The sequence below is a fragment of the Gopherus flavomarginatus genome, chromosome 24 (genome assembly GCF_025201925.1).
Source record: "Gopherus flavomarginatus isolate rGopFla2 chromosome 24, rGopFla2.mat.asm, whole genome shotgun sequence".
Classification (NCBI taxonomy): domain Eukaryota; kingdom Metazoa; phylum Chordata; order Testudines; family Testudinidae; genus Gopherus; species Gopherus flavomarginatus.
In genome coordinates, this window is record NC_066640.1 from 4,546,102 (window position 1) to 4,571,479 (window position 25,378).

Here is a 25,378-nt window from a genome sequence, read left to right on the forward strand (position 1 = left end):
GGAAGAGGTAAAATAAACCTAGTCCAAACACAATAGCCAGAGCTAATGTTCTTTTCTTTCATTTCCTGTGAAATCAAGTTAATAACTTGACACACTAGTTTAAAGCAATCAAATAAACCCATTGAGCCATACTCGTCTATCAGGTATAAGCTTAGCTTTGATAAAAAGGGCATTAACTGTTGTACGCTCAAAAACCATACCAAAAGCAAACCAGTGACACTTCTTGTTAATACCTAATATCTTCATCCGTCACCATAAATGCTTTGCAGAGCGGCTGCGAGGTGTTTAGCCAAACTCCAGGGTTCTTCTCCACAGCTGCAGAGAGCTGTCCAGTGATGGGCATAGTGCTAGTGTGCAAGGCACTAGCTATAGCAGACAGGAGGGTTTCATCTGTGCAACCAGGTCCAACCCCTAAAGAGAGAAAAATTCTGTAATTTCCACCAACTTAACAGCAATAACTAAAAATAATACAGGCTGCTGCATTCTTTATTTGATAAGTGGCAGAGCTGTGTACTGATACTTTAAAAGTCAGCATATTTGTTCTACGCATCCCACATTAAACCGATCCTGCTGATGCAATGGCATAGCAATTCCTTTATATTTTAAAATGGCACACATTTTCTTCTTTTTTTCCAGTTGTCCTACACATCCCAGTCTAAGCCTTGAGAATAGTCACTCCATTACAGCTACCCTCCCACAAGGATGGATGGCTGAAACTTCCTTCCGGACCTATCAAAAGAGCTCCTTAATTAACTTGAGTACAAGAGATGCTGTTGAGTGACATGTCCCTCAGTGCCCCTCAGGACTGAGTACACTGAATTTAAGCCTGACCCCAGTCATAGCCAGTTCTTTCTGAAGTTGGGACTTGCCCACAAAGTGCTAAACACCTGACAGCAAGTTGGTTAAGCCCACATTATCTTCAAAATATAGCTAATACAACAGTGCTAGGCCTACAGTTAAAAGCTCGATCCAATTACCTTGTAAACCCTTTGGAAGGTCCATTGTTTTCACCAGCTCTTCTGCAATGTCAAAGGCATTCAGTCCACTTAGTTTCTTTTCCCAGAAGAGCTAACAAAGAAAACATTTATTCATTCATGCAAAACACCATAGAAACACATTTGACAACACAACAAAACACCTGCCTGCCATGGCACACTATGGAGCTGAGAACTGGAGCGGATATGTCTGGCGATACTATAAGAGGGGCCCAGATATGTCTGCAGGGAGGGAAGAGTTTGCATTAGCATCAGTTAACCAATGGAACAGCTCCAAGGTTGGAAGAACAAATACAGTATTTCTGTATTGATTTACTGGCTTTAAAAAAAGTTGCCCCCTTGCCTCAATTCTGCTATTTCCAATCTTCTTTTTTTCTGTGCCACTAGGATAGTAAGCTGGCATCACCTCATTTAAGTGCAAATGGCATGGGGCATGTATCTATTGGGTGTCTGGGAAGTGGGCGGGCAAAGCCCGCCCACTGCTGAAGGATCCCCCCCCAGCCTAAGGGGAGAACCCACAGGACCACAGAACCCACTGAGTTCGGGGGACAACTAATAAAAGAACAGGGACAGGAGTGAGGTCAAAGGGTTATAAGAAGGGAACCTGACGGGGACACCGAGCAGAGAACCCCGGACAGCGCCCACTGCTCCTCGAAGGCGTCAAGGGAGCCAGTGGACGCCGCCCAGAGGAACTCCGCCCGGATGCGTGAACGGACCATGGATCGGAAACAAGCCCCACAGTCACCGGGGTCTCCATCGGCCAACCTCCTCTCCCTGGTCGTGTAGATGGCCTTTTTAGCCAGGGCGAGGAGGAGGTTGACTAGGAAGTCCCGGGACTTCGTGGGGCCACGGATAGAGAGTGCGTAGAGAAGGAGGTGAGGGGAAAAGTGCAGCCAGAAACGTAAGAGGATGTTAATGAGAAGCCGGTGTAGGGGCTGCAACCTGGCGCACTCTAAGTAAACGTGCGCCAGGGTCTCCCTCACACCGCAGAAGGGGCAGGTGTCCGGGACAGGAGTAAACCGCGCTAAGTACATGCCCGTGCTCACGACCCCATGGAGGAGCCGCCAACTGATATCCCCAGTGGGCTTTGGGACCAGGGTGGAGTAGAGGCTGGCCTACCGGGGCTCCTCACCCTCCAGAGGTGGCAGGAGGTCCCGCCACTTCGTATCGGGGCGGGACACGAGGGTGAGGAAGTGAAGGGTGTGGAGCACGAGCGTGTAGAGCTGTTTCCTTGGCGCGGTTTGGAAACGGACCTGCTGCAGGTCATGCAGCCAGCTTGCGGAGAAGGGGCGGGGGGGCCGGTCGGGCCTACGGGGCAGAGGCCCGATGAAAAGGTCCGGAGGGCTTGGGGTGGGGGGTGGGCGGGGCGTGCCCTCCCGCAGGACCCGGTCGAGGTAGGCCCGAGCAGCGGGCGGCAAAGCGGCCTCCACCTCCTGGATACGCGCCGGGCAGTGCAAGGTCTGGAGAGCCCCATGCGTTGAGCGAGCGTCAGGGGATCCAGCCAGCCTCCCCGGTCGTAGTCCAGGAGGTCTCCGACCCTGGTGGCTCCCGCCAGGACCAACCTCTGGCGCACCGCGGGGGACTCCGCCACCTGCACATGAAGCTGGGGATTGTGTAGCAGGGGCTCCGCGAGGAGGTGGGCCCCCTCGGTGGCCGCCACGGACCTGGTCACAGAGAACAGCTTCCAGGTCCGGAGGAGGTCCTGGTAGAAGACCGGCAGCCCGGAGAGGTCTTGCGGAAGACCCCTCGGTTCGAGCATGGGGCATGTAGCAGGGTGGTTACCACCCTGTGGGACTTGAAATAGCCCAGGAGAGGGCTGTGGCTGGGGCAAGAAGCCTGGGCTGATTTGAGGGAAAGCAGGTTCAGCTGGGGCCATGCCTCAGTCAGGCCCAGCTGGCCCCTATAAAAGGCTGTGAGCCAGAGGCCCAGGCAGTCTCCCTCTGCCTGTAGAGGGAGAAGGGCCTGGCTGCAAGATGCCAAGCAGGGAACCTAGACTGGAGCAGGGAAAGGCCAAGGGAGCTGAGGAGTTCCGGCCTAGGAAAGCCCCAGGCTGCAGGCCTGGTAAGGCCCATTAGGTACTGGGGTTGCAGGGGGCAGCCCATGGTTAGGCAGAGGCAGCAGGTCCAAACCCCCCTTTGCCTACGATGAGTGGCTTACACTGCAGTCCGCCCCAGTGAGTGGGGGCTAGATGCGGACTGGCAGTAGCCTAAGACTGAAGTGAAGTGGGGATAGTGGGTGAGGGTTCCCCTGGGAGGGGGAGACCTTGAGGCTGTGAGGGACTACTGCCAGAAAGGCAGCACCCCAGGTAAAAGGGGCACCGGGTCCTGGGAGGGACACATGCCAGCGGTAAGGCGGCTCATTGATCGAAAGAGGGCATTCTGGACACTGGAAGAGCTAATTCCCAAGGACAACCAGCAGGAAGTGCCGCAGGGGTGAGTCCGCATCACTAAAGAGCGGTAGTTTTTGGTAAGTATTCCTTGTGGCTGACTCACCAATCTGCTCTTTAGCAGATTCCAGAGAATTGTTCCTCAGCTTTGCTTCAGAGGTTACTTTTAAAGAAAGAGGATAGAGCAATTCAAGTCATAGCCAGGATAAAGACTAAATAAAATGACTGCAATAGTTTAATCAACAGATACATCAGCAAAAGTTAACTGTTGCTTTTGAAACAAAGCTTTTCAGTTACAGAAGGCACTGCCCAATCTATCTGGTAAGAAGAGGCAATATTAAGCTGGGTCCATGCTCAAATCACAATCCAGAGACATCTATCAGTGGATAGCTACAGGACTACAGCAGTTTGCCTGACTATGCTTGGTTTCTGCTGCAGAACAGCTATTGTAGTTCCCTAAAGACTAGATGAAATATGGCATGTAGTCAGCCAAGGACCATAGAAATCCACAAGTCTTCCACCCACCTCATACCAGAAGATGACCCAAACTGTGATACAGTCTAAATTACTTCACCTTGACCTTTTACAATAATGCTCTCAGCTTCTAGGTAGCAAAGCAAATCACAGGAGGCAATTTCTAATCCATAATTTTCAAGTCAAAGGATTATAAAGCCAGATACTTAAGAGGCCTAGACATTATTTCCAAAATTAAAATGAAGGCTACGGGTAGCCTGAACAAAGCTAGAATGGAGAAAATGCTATAGGTAAAGCATTAGGAAACTTTGATCTACTGCTAGCAAGGATTGCTGGATATGTAGTAGAGCAGAGGGCTACAGATTAATAAGGTAGAGAGTGAACAGAAAGATCCACAATGATAATGAGCTTGAACTAGCACTCATGTTTAGTTGGGTACGAGATAGTAAGTCAGACAAATGCAGATAGCCTCAAAACCACCTTTGTGTGTCTTCTGGACAATGCTGTTATAAAAATTACAAAGAGAAATGAAGTGGATCAGAAACAGACCAAAGTAAAATATGGTTAGAATCAACAGCATGGATATGGAAAACACATTCATCATCTTACTTAAACACCCAATGAGGGCAGAATTTCTTTTAAATGCATCATAATTCTTACTTCAAGATGATACTTATGAGGTTGGATAGAAAAGATTTTGAAATTCCTCAACTATGCAGAAGGAAATTTGAAAAATAAATTAAAAAAAATCAAATTTTATTTAATTACCCCTTTGAATACCATATGGTGTAATATACCCCTTTTGCAGTTGTATGTAACATGTACGGACAATTGGCAGTGTCTGAACTTGCTAATGACACTGGACACCTAGTTTCTAGAGAACTAAACAGATGGACTTACTACATCAAATGACTCAGTGAAGCTCTGCTGAGGGGACAGGCTGCCAATTCCATGGAACAGGAATGAAATGAGAATGCCTGACAGAGACTGTTTCTAACAAATAAGATTTATTTTACCAGTATCCACCTCTATAACTACATAATGCCCCCCCCGCCCACACAGTTTTTTGTAGTCTTGGCTAGAGGACATTGAGTTCCTTTGTATGTCTCCTCTAGTTTGCAAATACACAGTATCGTAAGTGAAACTACAACTTGGATTTGGCTGTTAATACTGGCATTCAGGTGAGATTCTAGGAGAAGACTGAATTTCTAACCTTAGGGGAGTTAAATGGTCCTGAGACACTAAAGTCACAACAGGAGGTGGGACTGCAATCTCTGCCATGTGTAAGACACCAGACAGTGATCTGTACTAGAAGAGGAGTGTGAGCCTTCAGAATTTTGGCCCTATCTAGGACTATAAAAATACACGACATGGGATCTAATTACAATACAGTTGTCCCAAAACTGGTTATGAACATTGTTCCAATATGTAGGGCAGACCACTTTAACCACGATGAAGCTAAAGGTCTGACAAAGGCTGCAGTTCAGTTACAAAAACACAGTTAAAGTTATTTTTACACTATATAATGGAATGCTTTTAACAGGGTTAGGAAGTAACCAACTTGTAACAGGTCCATGACACTGAAGTCTTGGCCAGCATTTCAAATACAATAGAGTGCCAGTGTACATTTACCCACTGCTATATAGGAGAGTTATATTTATGCCCCTCAATGATTAACACACATGGAGTTTTCTTAGCTTTGGGAAAGCAGCTGCCACACTGCAAACCTCACCTGACGGGGCTGATCCACAGCTTTCTGGGGATCGCTCTTCACTTTGTTGCTGGGATGATTTGTGATCTTAGTGACAGGCTGCTTGAAGATTGAGGCTGTCTGTCTGACAGGGAGTGCGGTGTTTAAGTCAGGTTTACCCTAAAGATTCAAAAGAAAAAGAAAAAAAAAAAAACTTTTGCCACAACAAAGTCAAACTCACTTTTATTAATGAAAATATTTGTGAATCAGTTTTAATTAGACCAGATTTACCTACAAATATGTCTAGTACCCAGATATCATTACTTCCGTCTCATACAACTCCCACATACAAGCATTAATTCAAAAGACTAAATCTGTGCGTGAAGTTCTCAAAACAATATCCCAAAACCAACAGTAATACACCAAAAACTCAAAATGATGGAGAGGGGAAACCTTCCACTGTAACTTATTCTTACTTTGGCTTGGTTAGAACAGTCATAGCGCATCCTCTGTCTGTTCTTATTCATCTTACTCATCAGCATTTTGCCTGTGCGAAAGTCAAAAGTGCTCAAGTCCATTGAGCTCCCCAGGTAACGGGCCAGCTGAGGCTTGCTTCGGAACTTCTTCCCACTTGGGCTGAGAAAAACACAAAGGGAACAGAGAGAAATTAAACTTCCTGGGCTCTGGCTGATACCAAAGTTAATTTCACTACCCAAAAAAGCACTAGATTATTCCCTTTGTGGCAGGGAGAGGATACTGGACACCCAAGAGTAACCCCTCCTCACTCATTCTCTCAATATGGATATGGCCTAGTAGGCTCATCTTCTCCCTCTTATAGTTAACTGTGGAAGAGAGAGGAGAAGAACATGTTAACCTGTTTTATACATCAAGGGCCAAATTCAATTCAGGTTTATGGAAGGCACCCAAATTATACCAGGACCAAACCTGATCTTGAACATTCTGCTTCCAACTCGTTACCCACTGGTTCATGCAAAAGTATGTCAGCTGCCAAGTGTTAGTTTTCATGAAACTGTTATATTAGAACAGCAGCATGATCTTCACAGCAACCCTTCTATTTTTCCCCTCTTTGTGACACAAACAGTTTTCATAATAAGAATCAAACTGAAATCAGAAGTTTATCTTCAAAATAAATTATTATGGAACAGGTTAGGAGGCAAGACAAAAAAGCAGCTAACAATCTGTAAAGGGAAAAAGTAAAAAAACAAAACAAAAAACAACACACAAAATACCTTTCATTTTAATTAACAACAGAACAAATCAAAACTTTGAAAGACATTGCATTAAAGATGCACTTTTAAAAATGTTTTATTTTATGTGATGGACAACAGCCAGGCAAGTGTGCATCCCTTGGCCCAACTGCTTTCTTGTTTTACAAACTTATGGTTGTAATGAGTTACTAAATAATGGGCTGGGTTCGCCTCAATTACAATGGTGAAAATCAGAAGTAAACCCACTGAAGTCAATAGAGCTATACCAATGCAAAATTGTGAGAAACAAGAAGTTTTGAAAAGAAAGTCATTTCCATGTAGCATTGTCCATTACAAAAATACATACAGCTCATCATTCAGTAGATTTCTCTCATTTATTCCCCAGCATCCTTATCAGTAGCAATCAAAACCTTAGTTTCCCCTCTAGCCAGGTGGAGCACAATACCACTTATGGAGTCACCAACTGCATACCATGGCTCATATACGCGTAATTTACATCCTAGTAACACCAAAACCTCACATCGCTCAGACTCAATGCAACAAAGCTAATATGCTAGCATGCCATGTTTACAGTTTATAAAGGGCAGCTAACTTTTTCATGCACCTATTTCTATGAAATAAAAAGATCACCAGTGCTAGAAACAAATCTCTCAGTCATATTATCCAGGTATCAAGCTTACTTTCTCTCACTAGCCTGGCAGTATACTCAGTCCTGGATCTATTTGGACCAAACCTTCAGTGCTTGAAACTCTTCATGCTCTTCTATTATTCCTGGAAAGATTCCACTGACACTAAAAATCTATGCTGGCGTTTGCAGAACAGATTTCAGTGGAGGTTATTCAATTCCCTTTGTATCAGATGACACCCCAGCTTTCTTGGAGAACCTGAGGCACTTCTGTCCATTTAAAATGAACCACCTCAAGGAGAAGAATGGCCCTGAGTGCTAGACGCAGTGCACAAGACTCCAAGACACTGATGTGCATATTGGACTTTCTTGTGTCCTATAGGCTACACGCTGACAGTCTATCCAGAAGAAACTCAGCTGACAGTTGATGAACATGACTAGCACCAATTTCTGCAGAATCCCGGACTGAACGCCATCCTGTTTGGGACTATTAGGATCATCGAACTTTAGTCCCCTGAGCTTTGTCAGGACCATTTCCATGAGACAGATTGGGGAAAAGGCACGACCCATTGATGGAGAAACCGTTCTTGTTAACGCCGCTTTTCTTAGTGGTATGAAAACAGGAAGCTTCTTGTTCAGCTGAGTGTGAAGACAGCTACCTACCTCTGGTGCCCCTGAATGCATGACGTTCTGTTCTGCCACTCTCTCATCTATTCAGGGGGATCTGTAACAGACTGAGTCAGTCTATGATCATGTTCTCTTTCCCTACCAAGTATAATAGGAGTATCTAGTGGAACAGGAACAGAACCTCACACTTCCATATCTGCAGAGGTTCCCAACATAGGAGTCATGACCCAGTGCCTCCTTATTTTTGTGGAACAAACTGACTCAAGATACCAAGCCCATCTTTTGGAATCCTGGATCTCTGAAAGTCCTCCACATGTACATGACCATTCTCATCTTCAAAACATTGATTTGCCTCTACTGTTCATGGAGACACAAAGCTTTGTGGGTGTGGAGTTCCTCTCCATAGGCTTCCCATCCCAATATAGCAACCATGGACACATCTATCATATGGGAAAGAAGTTTGGAAGTCCACTTCTAATTGCACAATGCCACTATACCCAGAGATCATTCATTACCCAATATGATGCAAGATCTCTGGGGATGCTTTTTTTCCCAATTCAACTAGCAAAATATTTGAAACCAGGCATGTCAACAAATGGTAACTGTAGCTATTGTCTGTAACACAGCACACAAAGAGTCATGCTCCCAAGAAGAAATGAATCGACTAGACTAGTTGGCAACTGATGACAGTTGGCCCATATTTAAAAAAAGTCTGCTAGGAGAGAGTGGTAAAGTTTCAGATGACTATATCTAGCAGCCTCATTTTTCAAAAAAATATGAACTCTTCTATTTAGAAGAGGACTTAGTTTGTCTGACTTACACCTGGTATATACTACAGAAACTAAGAGTCCAGTAATGGAGGCTGCAAAGACTCATACATCCACCTGAGACACATACAGAAAGCTACCTGTTTTTCTAACAATAGGAGGAACAGAAGATGGTCTAAATCACAAATGTTAAGTTTTTTTTTTTTTAAATTACTAACATTATTACTTTTGTCTCAACTATAAGCTATCAAAAAGGCACAAACATTTTTGCTAATTTGAGATTTTAATTAACAGAATTTGTGATCTCCAAGGTTTCTACTAAATGGTTAAGCATCTCTTGAAAATTTGTATTTGTCAGGATCCAGCAATGCAGGAATAAAATGATCTCTAAGCAAAGTCATCTTCACATTGGAAAGACACCTATTTATCAATATCATCCTCTCAAGGGTCTTCTTTCAGGGCAACCAAAGAGGAAAACCCTCTTCTCCATGAAGAAATTAACTTCCTTTTATCTTTTAAGGGAGAAGGATCTGAAGAAATAAACCTATACAGAGAACCTCAGTCACACGACTAACAGAAGCAGCAAAAACAGACTAACTAGTCAAAGCCCACAGACTCTAGAAAAGACAATGAGTAAAAGAAATCTCGCAAAGTTACAGAGAACAAGATGGAATAAACAGATCTACCCCCTGAAAATCCTGGAAACCTAGGGACAACATGAGTGAAAAAGCCAATATAACCAATCTAGAAGTCTCACAAAAGACTCATGAAAACAAGAGGCATCCTTTGTCTCAGTACAGATGGAACAAGGCTGACCCCAAAGACTCTTGGAACAGAGTCTTTGCAGTCATCCATGAAGTCAAAAACAGATAACTCTCAACCTGTGGCGAATCTCTGGCAGGGCCATTCCCCCCATGGATCCATAAGCTCTCAACTGTCAGATGCAAAGCGAGAAAACACTAAAGACCATGTCAAAAGAGCGAACATCCCTTCTGGTGTTGGGCATAGGCAGAACCAAGGCAATTTAAGAGAAATATCCTCACGAAATTTAATGTCAACCACCCTGAATTCTTCTCTCTACATCTCTCACGATCTTTAGGATCTGACTGATGGGATTGAAAATAAGCAAGCCTTTTTTTTCTCCTGCCTGACAGCCTCCAAAATAAAGATGGAAGAGTCAGCAGCATAACCCCCTGCTTTTATCAGAGCTCTCAGCAATAGGGGCAATTGTTCACAAGCCAAATATATCAAAATCTTACAGAAGGACCAGTGTGAACCAAAGGACTCAGATCCAGTGGTCTTGCTTGCGGCACGCTGACTTCTCTGGAAGGAGTTGCAGCTTGTTTTCTTGATCCCAACATGCTTGAAGAGTAAAGGCTGAGTATGTCTGAAAAAGTAAATCTTCCCATCTTAAAAAGGGGTTTCCATAACAGATTTTAGCACTAAAGGCCTTGTACTGTTTGAAACTAGATTTTGTGCTTGCACCAGCCATAATGGAGCTTGACAGTCTCATATCTGAACTTTTAGCTAGGACACTAATTGGCACCACCTGTGCTGGAAACTGCCACTTCAAGAGACCTGACAGCCACATTTGGTGTTATCCATCAGAAGCTACTGCTAGAGAGATCTGAGACATGAGAGGAACAAAAATACCAAAGTTAGCAAGAGAGATGACTAACTGAACGTATTATGGGGCTCCAAAGAATCAAGTATGCATCAGATGTATTGAACAATAATATCCTGTGCCAAGGACACAATCCCTGGCACCTGCTCTAACTCATTCTAAGTAGAAACCTGAAGAGTGAAGCAATTTCTACTCACAACTGAAAATAGCCTATAAAAGCATCCTAAAACAGTTCTGAAGATGCCTCTTTGCCAAATCCCCAGAGGTGAAGATATTGGGCTTAGTCCTAAGTGCTGGAAAAAAACTATTTTATTCGGACTACATGCCTTGAAAACAAAAAAAGGATACTGTACCTAGTGTCTTGCTTGAAGAGCACTGAAAGATCAGAGCCAACGGTGTAACAGTTGAAAGCCAATGAGAAACTCATTCACTAACCACAATCAGAAAGTAACTGGTGGAGGGTTCTGGGGCCTTAGAGTCTTGTAGCTGGGGCATGCTCAGTAGGACACAGTCCTTGAGACAGCCTACAGGTACCTCAGAGGGTCAAAAAAAAAAAAAAAAAAAAAAAACACACAACCCTACGCACTAGTGGAGTTTTACACCTGACTTGCTCTTGAGGCATGACACTCAGGAGTGATAAGTCTGTGTTTATGGAATCTACAAACGAAAACAAACTTGTGTGTCTTCACAAAGTGTGTCATCACAAAGCAGTCAAAAAAGGCATAGTTTTCCCCTCTCCCTTTGCAGCTCACCAAAAAATTCAAGATTCTCCAAGCATTAATGTTTTTGAAACCAAACAAATTGGAAGCATCCCAAACAAAGGGGCAACAATTATACACATTTTGATATGACATTTTAAGAAGTTCGGAAATATCTCTTCCTGAAAAAGTTACAGTATCAGCAAGTAACTTGTCATATTACTGTGATAATTAATTTGTCAATGGGCTTCTCAGCACTTTACCAACTACTAAAAAGAAAGGAATTGCAAAAGGACAAATGATTTTTTATGCTTGTCCATCAAAAGGTGTATCACATTATCTGCTTCCATGGCTTGCCTCAGCACTAACAAAAACAGAAAAAGGGCAGCATTTTTCTAGAAACAGAAAGTCTCATTAGCTATTCAGACTTTCTGGGTGCAGATTACAATGAATGCATCACAGCCTATTCAACGGTCAGCAACTGCCAGGTGCCTGCTCTATATGTGCAGTTCATCCTTTGTTTCATTCTCATTACATTCTTAAGAAGAGAACCGACTGCAAGCTCAAACTCATTCCCATTCCCTTCCACCTCTCCTATTAAGCAAGTTTCCTCCTCTCCTCCGCTCCCCTTTAAGCATATACAGTACCAAACAAACAGAGATTCATAGAACTTGATTGAAATGCAAAGGACAGAAAAAAAAAGCCAAGAACAAAAACAAAAACCCCACAGATCTTGCCTGCTTTTTAAGGAAAAGAGAGACAGGAACCTGGGTGCAAACTGTGACCAAATGCATCTGCCTAAAGCCTCACATACACCTCCGATCTGAGAAACAGAGCCAAAAAAAATGATTTTTTTTACACCGCGTTTGTTACAATACATAAAATGCTTCTTTCCTCCTCTTGTATTTGCTGCATTACAACTTGTCATCCTCAGACTGTGCATTCAAGTTCTTTTGTACACTTCTACCTCGATATAACACTGTCCTCGGGAGCCAAAAATTCTTACTGCGTTACAGGTGAAACCATGTTATATCGAACTTGCTTTGATCCACCTGAGAGCACAGCACCCCCCCCCCCCCCGAGCACTGCTTTATCATGTTATATCCAAATTCGTGTTATACCGAGGTAGAGGTATATATACAGTTGAAGTCATTATCTCTTGCAGCAGTTGTACGTCTGTGAACACACTGTTCTGAGAACTAAGCTCACTAGAACAGGTGTTGTATGCCCCCATGCCACTGCCCTGGCACATTCATCCCTAATAGTAGGCAACACTCTTACCAGCTAAAGTGGCTGCTCACTTCTCCCCTATATCTCTGCCTTCCAGCATACTCCACCTCTGAAGGTATATTTCATTTGGTAAGACGTGACTTAAATTGCAGTGGGCAGTGGATGACCACTATTCTCCAGCTTCCCCTGTCCCTAAATTTATTACTGTAGATGAATGTGTTATCACTGGTGATAGAGACAACTGGGTACAACGGTTATGTGCCCCCTACCTGCCTCTTCCACAATTCCTCTCACACCTAATGCTCCCTCAGGGCTCCCTTCTCTAACTGCACACCACTAGTAGCTCAGTTCAGTAGTAGTTAACTCCCCTCCACCCACGCTAGGACATTCACCTATAGTAACAGGTATAACCTTTTCCAGTTCACTACTGAGAATACTCACAGCCCCTTGTCGATTTAATGACACATTCTCCTATGTTCTGTATGTAAATATATCTCCTTAGTATATGTTCCACTCTATGCATCTGAAGAAGTGGGCTGTAGTCCATGAAAGCTTATGCTCAAATAAATTTGTTAGTCTCTAAGGTGCCACAAGTACTCCCATTCTTTATTCTCCTATGGACATTTCTCTTCTACTCAGTGCACTGGCGCCCCCTACTGGGCCAACCTCCTACAGTCACATATCTGTAAAGCACTCTTGCCAACAGATTCATGCAGTGGGTGCCCCCTGCTCCTTAGTAATAGGCCTCCATCTGACCAATGACTTCATAAATCCCCGGCACTCAAATAACCCATAGGGCACATTCACCCAGATTTTAACAAGTTACCATACACCCATCAGCCTACAGGTAAATAAAAAAAGATGAGGGGCAGATCTGTAACAGGACAGTGAACTAAAGAAGCCAATTCCACTTTTATAAGAGCTCTTGTGAGACCCATTTACGGTGGAATAACTGCAGAGCATGGTTCATGTGCGACATTACATGAGCCTCACTTTGGGAGTGAAGGGCTACCAGAGTTTTTGCCTAGAAAAGGGTATAATTCTTCTGAGAAATACAAAAGTATATTCGCCCCCTCCACCCCGCCCCCCCACTGGATTGATTTTTTGTGTTTGTTTATAGGAATGTTGGTTGGTGCACTGTGGAAGCAAGAAACCCCAAATAAATGAATGTTATGGGGCTGACAGATACAGAATTGTTTGGGGAATGCCTTTTTAGACAAAACTCCTAAAAGGAAATGCTTCTGAGGAATCTCTCTTGTGACAAAACTGATCACCCTCTCTCTTCCTGGATTCCAAAGTGAGACTTTTATAATTGCAGGCAGTACCTGAAACCATTTGCTGGTGAACCATTCCCTGCTCTCAATATTACTTTGCTCCATTTAGGCTCCAAAAGAGCTCTTACAAAAGTGGACACAGCTGCTCTCTCAGTTCTTTTATTTTCTGAAGTCACTACTCTGTCACAAGCCACAACCTGGTGAGACACCCAGCCCCCCCACAGCTGGCTGCTGGGAAGTGGGAGGTTGCTGCTGGAATTCCATCCATGAACCATGCTTATGGGAGAGCCTAATTTCCAACCAGACTTTGACGAGTAATATCAGACACCCAATCCCAGGCTGACCCTGGAGGGTGGAATGCATTTGTCTGACCCCCCTCCCGGCACACAAACACATTCTTCTTCTGCAAAAGGGAAACTTTTATGTAAAGAGTTAATTTCTAACTCGTGATTACAGAGAAAACGTTCCAAACACAAAACTACTGTACAATCCTCTTATCCTGAAGAGCACTTCAGAGAAGGACTTGTTACCCAAAATTGGGCCAGCTCGTAAGCTTAGGAAAGACTAATGACCCACTAGAGTTTGGCAGAAAGCAGCACGTTTATTATACTGATAGCTAAACTCAAAAAAAGAGGGTGGGGGGGGTCACATTCACACTCGCATACTCACACTTCCAGGACAGGCACAGCACTGGAGATGTCAGGATTCTTTAAGGTAAGTGTCCCACAGCACAGCAATGGATGGTGTGATGAAGATATGTCTTCCCAAGGCACAATGGAATGTAAAGCAGCGAACCACTGGCCAGGCGGTCTGGGCGAAGGGCCTTCATGGGAGGTACAAGCTTGTCAGTGCACTCCTGATCACATGGCCCCTTCCCCTTTTAAGGACTTCATGGCCTGTGACTAGAGATGACTTGGCGACTAGAGATGACTTGGCCATGTCTGGTTTGTCACACTCCACCTCAGCCAGGGTCCATGCATTGGGCGTGTGAGTGCTGCCTAATTAGAGTCCCAGACAACTTGTCTACCTGGGAGCTCTTCTAATCTTCCAGCTATTTAAGCAGCCTATTCATCCCACAAGCATTCCAGGATGGAGGGGTGCAGGAAAGCCACCTCACAGGTATTCAAAGGGGCGGGGGAGTGTAACAGACCTTTTGAGCATACACGTTACACACAGCATACAGATCACTGCTGCTCCTACAACAGCACTAACTGCCACCACCATTCAAATCAGTTGAGTGTTAATTCTTAAGTCTAATGATGGCACAAAGAGCTTGTATTCCAATCATTTTGGTGCACAACTGAATATCTAACTTCCATGAACAATGACTGGAACTATACACATACAGTATGTAACTGAACACATAAATGGTCAGCTAAACAAATTTCAGAAAAATGCAGAGGTGTTAAAAGTGACGAGTATTTTTTCCCCACCCTGTGGGCTGGTCTACATTAGAAAATGAAATCGACTCAGTTACTCAATTTACAGCGGCAGTCAAAAAAGCTAATGAGAGTGTTTAGGAAACAGGTAGATATTAAGACAGAAAATATTATGCCTCTACATAAATCCATGATATGCCCACATCTTGCACATTGCATACAGATCTGGTCACCCCATCTCAAAAAAGATATACTGGAATTGGAAAAGGTACAGAGAGGGTAACAAAATTGATTAGGATTATGGCACAGTTTCCATGTGAGGAAAGATTAATGAGACTGGGACTTTTCAACTAGGAAAAGCGATGACTAAGGGTGAATATGACAGAGGTCTATGAAATCATGACTAGTGTGGAGAAAGTGAATATGGAAATGTTATTTACTCCTTCACATAACACAAGAACTAGGAGTCAACCACTGAAGTTAACAGGCAGCAGGTTTAAAACAAACAAAAGGAAGTACTTCTTCACACAATGCATGGTCAACCTGTGGAACTCTTTGCAAGGGGATGTTGTGAAGGCCAAAACTCTTAACAGGATTAAAAAAAATAACTAGGTAAATTCCTGGAAGATAGATCCATCAATTACTATTAGCCAGGATGGGCAGGGATACAACATCATGCTCTGAATGTCCCTAGCCTCTGTTTGCCAGAAGCTGGGAGTGGATGACAGAGGATGGATCATTTGATGATTGCTGTTCTGTCCATTCCCTCTCAAGTACCAGGCATTGGCCACTGTCAGAAAACAGGATACTGGGCTGGATGGACCACTGGTCTAACCCAGTATGGCCATTCTTATGTTGCTCAGGCCCAGGGCTGTGAAAAATCCACACCCCCCTGAGCAACATAGTTAAGCGGACCTTAGCCCCCGTATATGCAGCACTAGGTCAAAGGAAGAATTCTTCTGTTAATCTAGGAATGCTGACGGGAGAACACCTTCCACTGGAGCAGGCATTATCTACACCAGTGCTTCTCAAAGTTGGGCCGCCGCTTCTTCAGGGAAAGCCCCTGGTGGTCTGGGCCGGTTTGTTTACTTGCTGCTGGAAGGGCGGCCAGCACATCCCTTGGCCTGCATCGCTTCCTGCAGCCCCCATTGGCCTGGAGCAGCTAACTGCAGCCAGTGGAAGCTGTGATTGGCCGAACCTGCGGATGCAACAGGTAAACAAACCGGCCTGGACCGCCATGGGCTTTCCCTGAACAAGCAGCGAAATGGCTTTGAGAACCACTGATCTACACTGAAGTGCTACAGAAGTGAAGCTGCATTGCTGTAGTGTTTCAAGTGCAGACAAGCCCCATGGTTCTCTCTCACTGCAGTGGGGGTGGGCAAACTATGGCCCGGGGTCCGCATCCGGCCCTCTAGATGTTTTAATCTGGCCCTCAAGCTCCTGCTAGGGAGCGGGGTCCAGGGCGTGCCCTGCTCCGGCCAGCGAGTGAGGTCAGCTTTCCCCACTCCACGTGGCTCCCGGAAGCAGCAGCACGTCCCCCTTCTGGCTCTTATGCATAGGGGCAGCCAGGGGGCTTTGCGCGCTGCCTCTGCAGCTCCTACTGGCTGGGAACCATGGCCAATGGGAGCTGCAAGGGCGGCACCTGCGGACACAGCAGCGTGCAGAGCCAGCTGGCTGGCCTTCACATAGGAGCTGGAGGGGGGACATGCCGCTGCTTCTGGGAGCTACTTGAGGTAAGCACTGCCAGGAGCCTGCACCCCTGGGCCTCTCCCCCAGCCCCAGCCCTGATCTCCCTCCCACCTCCAAACCTCTCAGTCCCAGTCCAGAGCATCCTCCCGCACCCTGAACTCCACATTTCTGGCCCCACCCCAGAGCCCACACCCCACAGTTGGAGCCCTCACCTCCTCCCACACCCCAACCCCTAATTTTGTAAGCATTCACCACACAATTTCCATACCCAGATGTGGTCCTCAGGCCAAAAAGTTTGCCCACCCTTGCACTATAGGTACTACAGTGCTGCAGCTGTAGTGCCATAATGTAGACACTTCCTACAATGGTGGAAGGGGGGTTTCCATTGCTGTAGTTAATCCAACTCTCTGAGAGGCAGTAGCTAAATCTAGACCAGGAGTTCAGTCAGCGGTGTGATTTTTTCACAACCCTAAGAAACACAGTTAGGATGACCTAAATTTGAAGTATAAACCTGGCCACAGTAATGGAGGATGCAATAGTAACTAAAAGTTTAGTTATTGCATAAAAGTTGTATTATACCTTGTATCTTTTGCAAATTGACGTATCTGGAAAATTCACTGTAGACAAATGGTATATGGCTTTAATTTTGTAGGCCCAGCCCTCAGGTTCCTGAACTAGTAGGTATATCTCACACATTTTGAGCAGCTGACAAACTACTAAAAAGAGGTCTGTCTTTCTTTTGCAGAAACTATGAGCAACAATAGAAGGGCTGACATTTTCAATCTGTATACTGAGGAAGACGACATTGCATTGATTTATACTTAGTCTAAGTTTGAAAGGTCTCTTCTTAGCCATTACGGTTAGATTTTAAAATTGAAGCCTGTGATTTTGCAGAAGTTGATGGTGTACATCTCCTTACCCTTCATGGCCAAAATCCCTATCTGCCAGCTCAGTGCTGTAGGTGAACTCCTGCTTCACTCCTTCAGCTCTGCACAACACCCTCCCTGCCCCCCACAGCTATTCTACCACAACTATTAGACATCATCTTGGCAGGTCCTGAGAACAGTGGTACCGCCTTTGTGAATTCCCTGTGGGCACTGTGTCCCACCCACAGACACGTGACACATACAACTAACTACATTAATATACATGATTCTGGCAGAGTGGGCAGCTCATCCATACCACATGCTTCCCCCAACAGCACATTCACTGATGGTAATAGATTTCATGCTAACAGAGCAGGTTGACATCCCCCCCCCACACACACACACACAGACCCTATAGCACATTCATCTTTAGAAACAGACGTCATGGAAGCAGGACAAATTGTTTCTGACCCCCCTGCGCCCATAGATCCCATAACAGGCCTGCCTACAGAAACAGATATCACTGTGACAAGGCATGTAGCCCCTCCCCAGACACAATGGCCCACTCTGCAATCACTCTACAGCATATTCACATATAGTGACTGATAACACTAAACAGCATCACCTTAAGATCCCATATTCTTTATGCAGCATCCACCTCCATGGCACAGTTCCCTACAGTGACAGACATTAGTAGGTCAGCCTTTCTTCCCCCTACTCTCCCAACTCAGTGGGCTCTAACAGCACATGCATCTACAGCAAGCTATTACTCCGGGCCCTGTGGCCCCCTGCGGCACATTCACCTAAGGTAACAGACAGCAGTGTAGAAAAAGGTTATTGGGGTGCTGCTCACCCAGCCACACTGATGTCTATTACTACAGAAGAATGTGCCATCTGCTACCTAGAACAATGTGGTAGGGTGGGTGCCCAACCCCACAGCACGTTGACTTATAGTAACTGAGATCGCTGGTAGGACAGATGCTTCCCACCCCATGCTCCCCCCAGCCCCTCCATAGTGCATTCACCTATAGTAACAGATATAGGTGGACCAGGAAGGACAGGCTCCCAGTCCCTTAGGCCCTACAGCACCTATAGTAACATCTGACGGGGCAGGGGTTCCCCCCAGACCACCTACTGTACCTTCACGTATTGCAACAGACATCGGAGGGCAGCTCCCGGGCCCCATAGCACATTGAGCTAGAGTAACGCATGGCTGCGGCAGGGCGGCCGGCCCCCCGGCACCCCATGGCCCCCCATGGCACATTCACCTATAGTAATAGACATCACTCTTGCCGGCTGAGAGCCCCGACTTTCTGGTCACTTCTTCCCTTTTCCATCCCTGCGGGAGGGCTGAGCACTCCCACCTCTTCCGCTCCATCTCCGCCGGGGCTCGGCCTGCGATCGCTCCCTCCTCGCTCCGCCGTGATCACTGAGCAGCCGCCGCCGCCGGCTCCCAGGCTAGTTCCACCGGCTGTTCCTGGCCGCCGCGCACTCCTCCCTCCGCGGGCAGCGCCGGCTCTTCCCTGCTTCGGCTACTCACTCCGTCCCCCGCCGCGCTGGCGCCGGCTCGCGGGTCCGCCCCCCGCCCGGGAGAGGTGACGGCTCTGGTGGCTGTTCCAGTCACCCGCCCACCACAGCGGCGCCCCCTCCGCCACGGGCTGTTCTTCTTCGCTTACCTCCTCCCCCTGCCAACCGAGACTCAGCTGTTCCGCTCTCTGTTCACCCCCCCGCCAAGCGACGCCGCGGCCCTTACTACCCCGCCTCCCCCCCGCAACACGGCTGCCGCTGTTCCTCTCTCTTTTCGCTCCCCCTCCAGCGGCGCCGCAACCCCTCACTGCTCCTGGCTCGCCTCGGCTGTTCCACTCTCCGTCCCTCCCCCCCGAGAGTCGCTGGGGTTATTACCCCCCGCCTGAGTGGCGCGCGCGGCGGCCGTTACTCCCCCTCCCGAGCAGCTCGGCGCGCGCGGTGGCCGTTGCTCCGCCTCCTCGGCGCCAAGCTGGGGAGGGGGAGAGCAGACCACCCTGTATCCCTCCGCCCAGAGAGACCGCGTGCGGCGCGGGCGGCTCAGCTATATAGTCCCCTCCTGAGAGGTGGGGGCGGGGGGATCCGGGGGGTGCAGCGCCCTCCGCCAAGCCCAGCCCCACAGACCAGTGACCCACACATCAGCCCCTGCCCCTCACGTACCACCCCCAACGCCTCCACAGGAGCCCAGCCTCGGCAGTGACCTCCCCCGGTGCCCCCCGCAGGGCCCCCACCCAGCCCCGATCTCCCCCGGGACCTCTGCCCCATCAGCCCCCCAACCCCTGACCTCACCTGTCCCCCACTTCACCCCCCGGGACCCCCACCTCATGCCCCGTGTAGCGCGGCCCCGCGCGCCTCACCCCAGGGCCGGCCGCCGCTGGCCGCCTCTGTGTCCCGGCAGATCCGCCCTGGGCATCTTCCCTCCGCCGCCCCTGGCCGGAGTGAGGGCGAGCGGAGCTGCCGCGCGGCCAGGGGGCAGGGGTCCCTTCCTCCCCGCCCGCTGGCGCCCCCTGCAGGCTCGGCCCCGCGCCGCGCGCCTCGCTGCCCCCTGCAGGTCCGGCGCTGGGCGCGCCAGCCCCACGCAGCGCCCCGCGGGGGCCCGGAGTAGGCGGCCCCAGGGAGACTGGGCTGATGCCCGCAGAGGCTGGCGACGTGAGATGCCAACCTCAGCGTGTGAGGGGTGGGGGTCTCGCCCAGGAACCCATCACCTCACTCGGAGACAGGTGAGTATCTCACCCAGGGACCCGTCCCCTCCGCCTGGAGACAGGTGGGTGTCTCGTCTAGGAACCCATCACTCCGCCCGGAGACAGGCGGGTATCTCACCAGGGGACCCATCACCTCGCTCGGAGACAGGCGGGTATCTCACCAGGGGATCCATCGCCTCCGCCCGGAGACAGGTGGGTATCTCACCAGGGGACCCGTCCCCTCCACCCGGAGACAGGTGGGTATCTCACCCAGGAACCCATCACCTCCGCCTGGAGACAGGTGGGTATCTCGCCCAGGGACCCGTCCCCTCCTCCCGGAGACAGGTGGGTATCTCACCAGGGGACCCATCGCCTCCGCCCGGAGACAGGTGGGTATCTCACCAGGGGACCCATCACCTCGCTCGGAGGCAGGTGGGTATCTAGCCCGGGGACCCGTCCCCTCCACCCGGAGACAGGTGGGTATCTCACCTGGGAACCATTCACCTCCACCCGGAGGCAGGTGGGTATCTCACCCGGGAACCCATCACCTCCTCCCGGAGACAGGTGGGTATCTCGCCCAGGGACCCGTCCCCTCCGCCCGGAGACAGGTGGGTATCTCACCAGGGGACCCATCGCCTCCGCCCGGAGACAGGTGGGTATCTCACCAGGGGACCCATCACCTCGCTCGGAGGCAGGTGGGTATCTAGCCCGGGGACCCGTCCCCTCCACCCGGAGACAGGTGGGTATCTCACCTGGGAACCATTCACCTCCACCCGGAGGCAGGTGGGTATCTCACCCGGGAACCCATCACCTCCTCCCGGAGACAGGTGGGTATCTCGCCCAGGGACCCGTCCCCTCCGCCCGGAGACAGGTGGGTATCTCACCAGGGGACCCATCGCCTCCGCCCGGAGACAGGTGGGTATCTCACCAGGGGACCCATCACCTCCGCCCGGAGACAGGTGAGTATCTCGCCTGGGGACCCATCGCCTCCGTCCGGAGACAGATGGGTATCTCGCCCGGGGACCCATCGCCTCCGTCCGGAGACAGGTGAGTATCTCGCCCGGGGACAGGTGAGTATCTCGCCCGGGGACCTGTCGCCTCCGCCAGGAGACAGGTGGGTATCTAGCCCGGGGACCCATCACCTCTGCTCGGAAACAGGTGGGTATCTTGTCCGGGGACCTGTTGCTTCCACCCGGAGACAGGTGGGTATCTAGCCTGGGGACCCATCGCCTCCACCTGGAGACAGGTGGATATCTAGCCTGGGGGCCCATCGCCTCCGCTCGGAGACAGGTGGGTATCTAGCTTGGGGACCCATCACCTCCGCTCGGAGATAGGTGGGTATCTAGCCTGGGGACCCATCACCTCCGCCCGGAGACAGGTGGGTATCTAGCCTGGGAACCCATCACCTCTGCCTGGAGACAGGTGGGTATATAGCCCGGGGACCCATTGCCGCCACCTGGAGACAGGTATCTCACCCGGGAACTCGTTGCCTCCGCTCGGAGATGGTGGGCATCATGTTCGAGGACCCATCGCCTCCGCCTGGTAATGGGTGGGCATCTTGGCAATGGACCTGTTGCCTCCGCCGGGAGATGGATGGGTGACTTTCCCAGGAACCCATCACCTCCGCCCAGAGACAGATGGGCATCTCGCCCAGGGACCCCTTGCCTCTGCCCAGAGATGAGGGCGTGTGTCTTGCCTAGGGTCCTGTCACCACTGTCTGGAGACAAGGTAGGAGTGGGGCATGGCTTGCCCAGGGACCTGTCTCCTCTGCCTGGAGAGCATCTCGCCCAGGGACCTGTCACTTCTGCCTGGAGATGGTGGCATGTCTCATTGAGGAACTTGTTGCCTTTGCTTGGAGCAAAGGGGAGTATGGTAGGCCATTTGGCCCCTACTTTGGCCACCCCTGAAGTACAGAACCAGAGGAGGAACAGGACTGGTTTGGTTTGCACAGGGTGGTCATTCGAGGCTATTTTCTAGGAACAGGTTTTTTTCGTCCTTTTTGCATCTCTTTGTTGATGTTCGTATGCTGCACGTGGGACAGTGAATCCCCCTTTTTCCTGATAAATCAGTGGTCAGCTCCAAAAGTAGTTTCAGTACTTGCCTGTGTGGATCGTCACTGTTGACATGTGCACACAGTAGGTACACAAGCTCAGGACTTTTGGAATACGCACATCTATGGAGCTGTTCAGATACCCTGCCTGTGTCCTCAGACCTTCCCAGCCCCATGGTGATATGTAAGTGGGTATATCCCCAACCGTCACTCAAATCCTTCTGACCACAGTTCTATTTAAACGTTCATTACTTCCTCTACCTATCTCTGTAGAACAGCTGGTCTGGAGGCTTTTGGTAGTTTTACTTATACTACTTAAAAAAAAAAATACGGCTCTCTTACTGGTTTCCAATTACCTTATATGGCAAGCAGCAAGAGATCAAGGAAGGATATGAGCAGCACATATTATGTGCAAGTCCAAAGGGTAGAAAAAATCCAGTATCCCAGGCATGCTGAGCTCAAGTTGTCCAGTCTATGTGACAGGAGTTCAAAACTACTGAAGAGGCTAATAGCTACGTTCTGGGAGATAGTTGATTAATATATGTATTTGTTTCTTCTTAGTGGGAGAGATTATCTTTTTAGATCCATGATTACTCTGCTTCTAATTAATGCAGCATAGAGTTCTCTGTTTTTTCCAAAGTCATTCACTCTCTAGAGGGGCTTTTAAAAAAATATATAGTTTTGTATGTAGCACTGGTTTCTTGTAGTAAGTACTTATGAAATGTCCAGCTCTACAGTTATTTCCAGAAAGCTTGCATGAGTGGATTGGAAGATATGTGTAGTAACTAGAGCTGATCAAAAAGGCCAGTTCTTTTTACAGGAAATTTACAATGAAAAATATCTTCAGGTTTTTGGTAAAAAAAAATAAAATAAACAAAAAACTTGAAACTTTTACTGAAAAAAGTTGACACACACACAAAAAAACCCCACCCCAGAACATTTTGACCAAAATAAATATTTTCTGCAAAAATGTTTGTTTTGGTTGAAAAGTCATTTTTGTCCAAACGTTTCTACAAAAATACTGTTACCAGCTCTAGCAGTAACCTTCCCATCATGATGAATCAAGAATGGTTACTTAACCTACAGTAACTGTGGTTCTTCGAGATGTGTTGTTCATACAGATTCCACTGTTGGTGTGCATACACCCCATGTGCTCAAGAGCAGATTCTTTTTGGCTAGCAGTGTCCACTGGGGCACTGAGGCCATGTCTGCATCATAGAAGCCCTTGTTCCCCTCTCTCAAGGGCATAAAGGGTGGAGCGGGCCCAATTGTCTTTCAGTTCTTTTGCCGAGATAGAATCCCATAGGAATAGGACTCCGCATTAGTGGGGAAGGAGAGTGGGTCATGGAATCTGTGTTGGTAACACATGGAGAACCACAGTTATTGTAGGATAAGTAACTCTTCTTTCTTTTCTGTATCTGGTGAAGTGGGTTTTAGCCCACAAAAGCCTAAATTTGTTAGTCTCTAAGGTGTCACAAGTACTCCTCATTCTTTTTTCTTCTTCATGTGACTGTTCACACAGATTTCACTCTTGGTGACTGACAACCAGTTGTCTGCTTGCTTGGAGGTGGGAATGAAGAGTCCTACTTGAAGAGTGATTTCAGGATAGCCCTACTGAAATTTGATGGATGCAACCAATGTAGTGCAGTGGTTTTCAACCTGTCATCCAAAGGGGTCTGGCAACTCCATTTGAAATTTTTTAGGGGTCCGCAAATGAAAAATGGTTGAAAACCACTGCCCTGGTGGAATGAATTCTACTATGGCCAGGGCCTCATTCCTGGCTATCCTGTAGCCAATTCTTATGCAGTCTGATTTCCACTTGGATAACATCTGAGTGGATATAATTTGCTCTTTGACTCTGTCTGAAAATACTTCACATAGTCTAGGTGTGTCCCTGAATGGGTTTGCTCTATCCAAACAAAAAGTTAACATCCTCACAATAATTAGTGTATGAAGTTTCACTTCAGCAGGGTAGAGAACCTTAGGAAAGAAAATCAGGAGCCGAATGGACTGATTTATGTGGAATTTTGAAACCACCTAGGGCAGGAAATTGGGATGAGGTCCACAGGGTTACTCTTAGCTTAGTGTTTGACATAGTCACCAGTTCTGAATATAACTGTCTGGCCTATGCTGATGCTATCATTGTAGGTGAGCTGGGTGCCTGGCTATGACTGAAGCAGGAACAGTCTGTTAGAACCACCAGGCAGTTGGAAGTATCTGACAAGGTAGTGAGGGGAGTAGCTGCTTTCTTTAGGAGCCAGTACACCTATCTGGGGTCACTTGATGAGACCCGTGTTTGTGGATTGGCTGGACCTTTAGGACTTGCAGGTAATTACCTCAAATGGATCATCAGGTTCCAAACAGTCAGGCTCAGGAATGACTCATCAGGCTCAAAACAATCATCACAACCCTGCAGACAGAAGCCAACTTCTGTCCGCTTTCTTGGATAGTGGATAGAGAAGCAGGTGCCAGATTTATTCGTGAGTTCCAACAGACCATAAATGGTCAACATGGCAAACCTTCTTTTCTTGGAGTTACAGAGTGGAGTATATCCAAGAGTTTATGTTGCTTCTCTGGTATAATCTCCATAGGAACATCCAGGATTCAGCCATCTGTTTTATCAAGTCTTGGAGGAGTTTGAATTCATCTGCCAATGCCGCTGAAAGTGGGTTGCCCGCCTCATCAGGGGAAGAGGAGGATATTGGAGCCTGGATCTGATGCTCCTGCTCAGGAGAATGCCCTTTTTCACTCTCCTCTTCTTACCTCTGCAGCAGCTGCAAATGGAGACGAGTCATCTGTGGAGGCTTAATTCACCTCTTTGGTGAGAAAGACATGACCAGTGATACAGTGGAGGATGCTGGGTTTCTGAACATCCTCAGTGGGACTAGTATGGCCTGGCTATGGGTAATGCAATGGAGGGCACATCAGGGGATGCAAGGTGGGGGTGATCCTTATAAGGACCTGACCTCTTCCTAGCTCTCATCAATTCCTCCCTGACTCCCACTGAGCTACCTAGGGGGTGATGAAGAACAGGTAGGGAATAAATCCCTGCTGTGTTTAGGGGATGAGA

General features: G+C 47.9%; 1 protein-coding gene across 3 annotated transcripts in view; it reads right to left on the reverse strand.

Moving 5' to 3' along the window:
* Positions 1 to 20,029, reverse strand: part of MBD3 (methyl-CpG binding domain protein 3) — a 36,187-nt gene extending 16,158 nt beyond the window's left edge. The window contains exons 1-5 of one of the 3 annotated variants that reach the window (XM_050933816.1): positions 19,935 to 20,029; positions 6,022 to 6,181; positions 5,588 to 5,725; positions 978 to 1,068; positions 234 to 411 (exon numbers count right to left, since the gene is read on the reverse strand). In XM_050933816.1, the coding sequence (XP_050789773.1) occupies positions 234 to 411; positions 978 to 1,068; positions 5,588 to 5,725; positions 6,022 to 6,181; positions 19,935 to 19,990 (623 nt within the window). In that variant the 5' untranslated portion in view covers positions 19,991 to 20,029. Of the gene's footprint in view, positions 1 to 233; positions 412 to 977; positions 1,069 to 5,587; positions 5,726 to 6,021; positions 6,182 to 18,821; positions 19,122 to 19,934 lie in introns of those variants that run through there. The other 2 variants (XM_050933815.1, XM_050933817.1) reach the window with 2 other exon arrangements.
* Between the last annotated feature and the right edge of the window lie 5,349 nt (positions 20,030 to 25,378).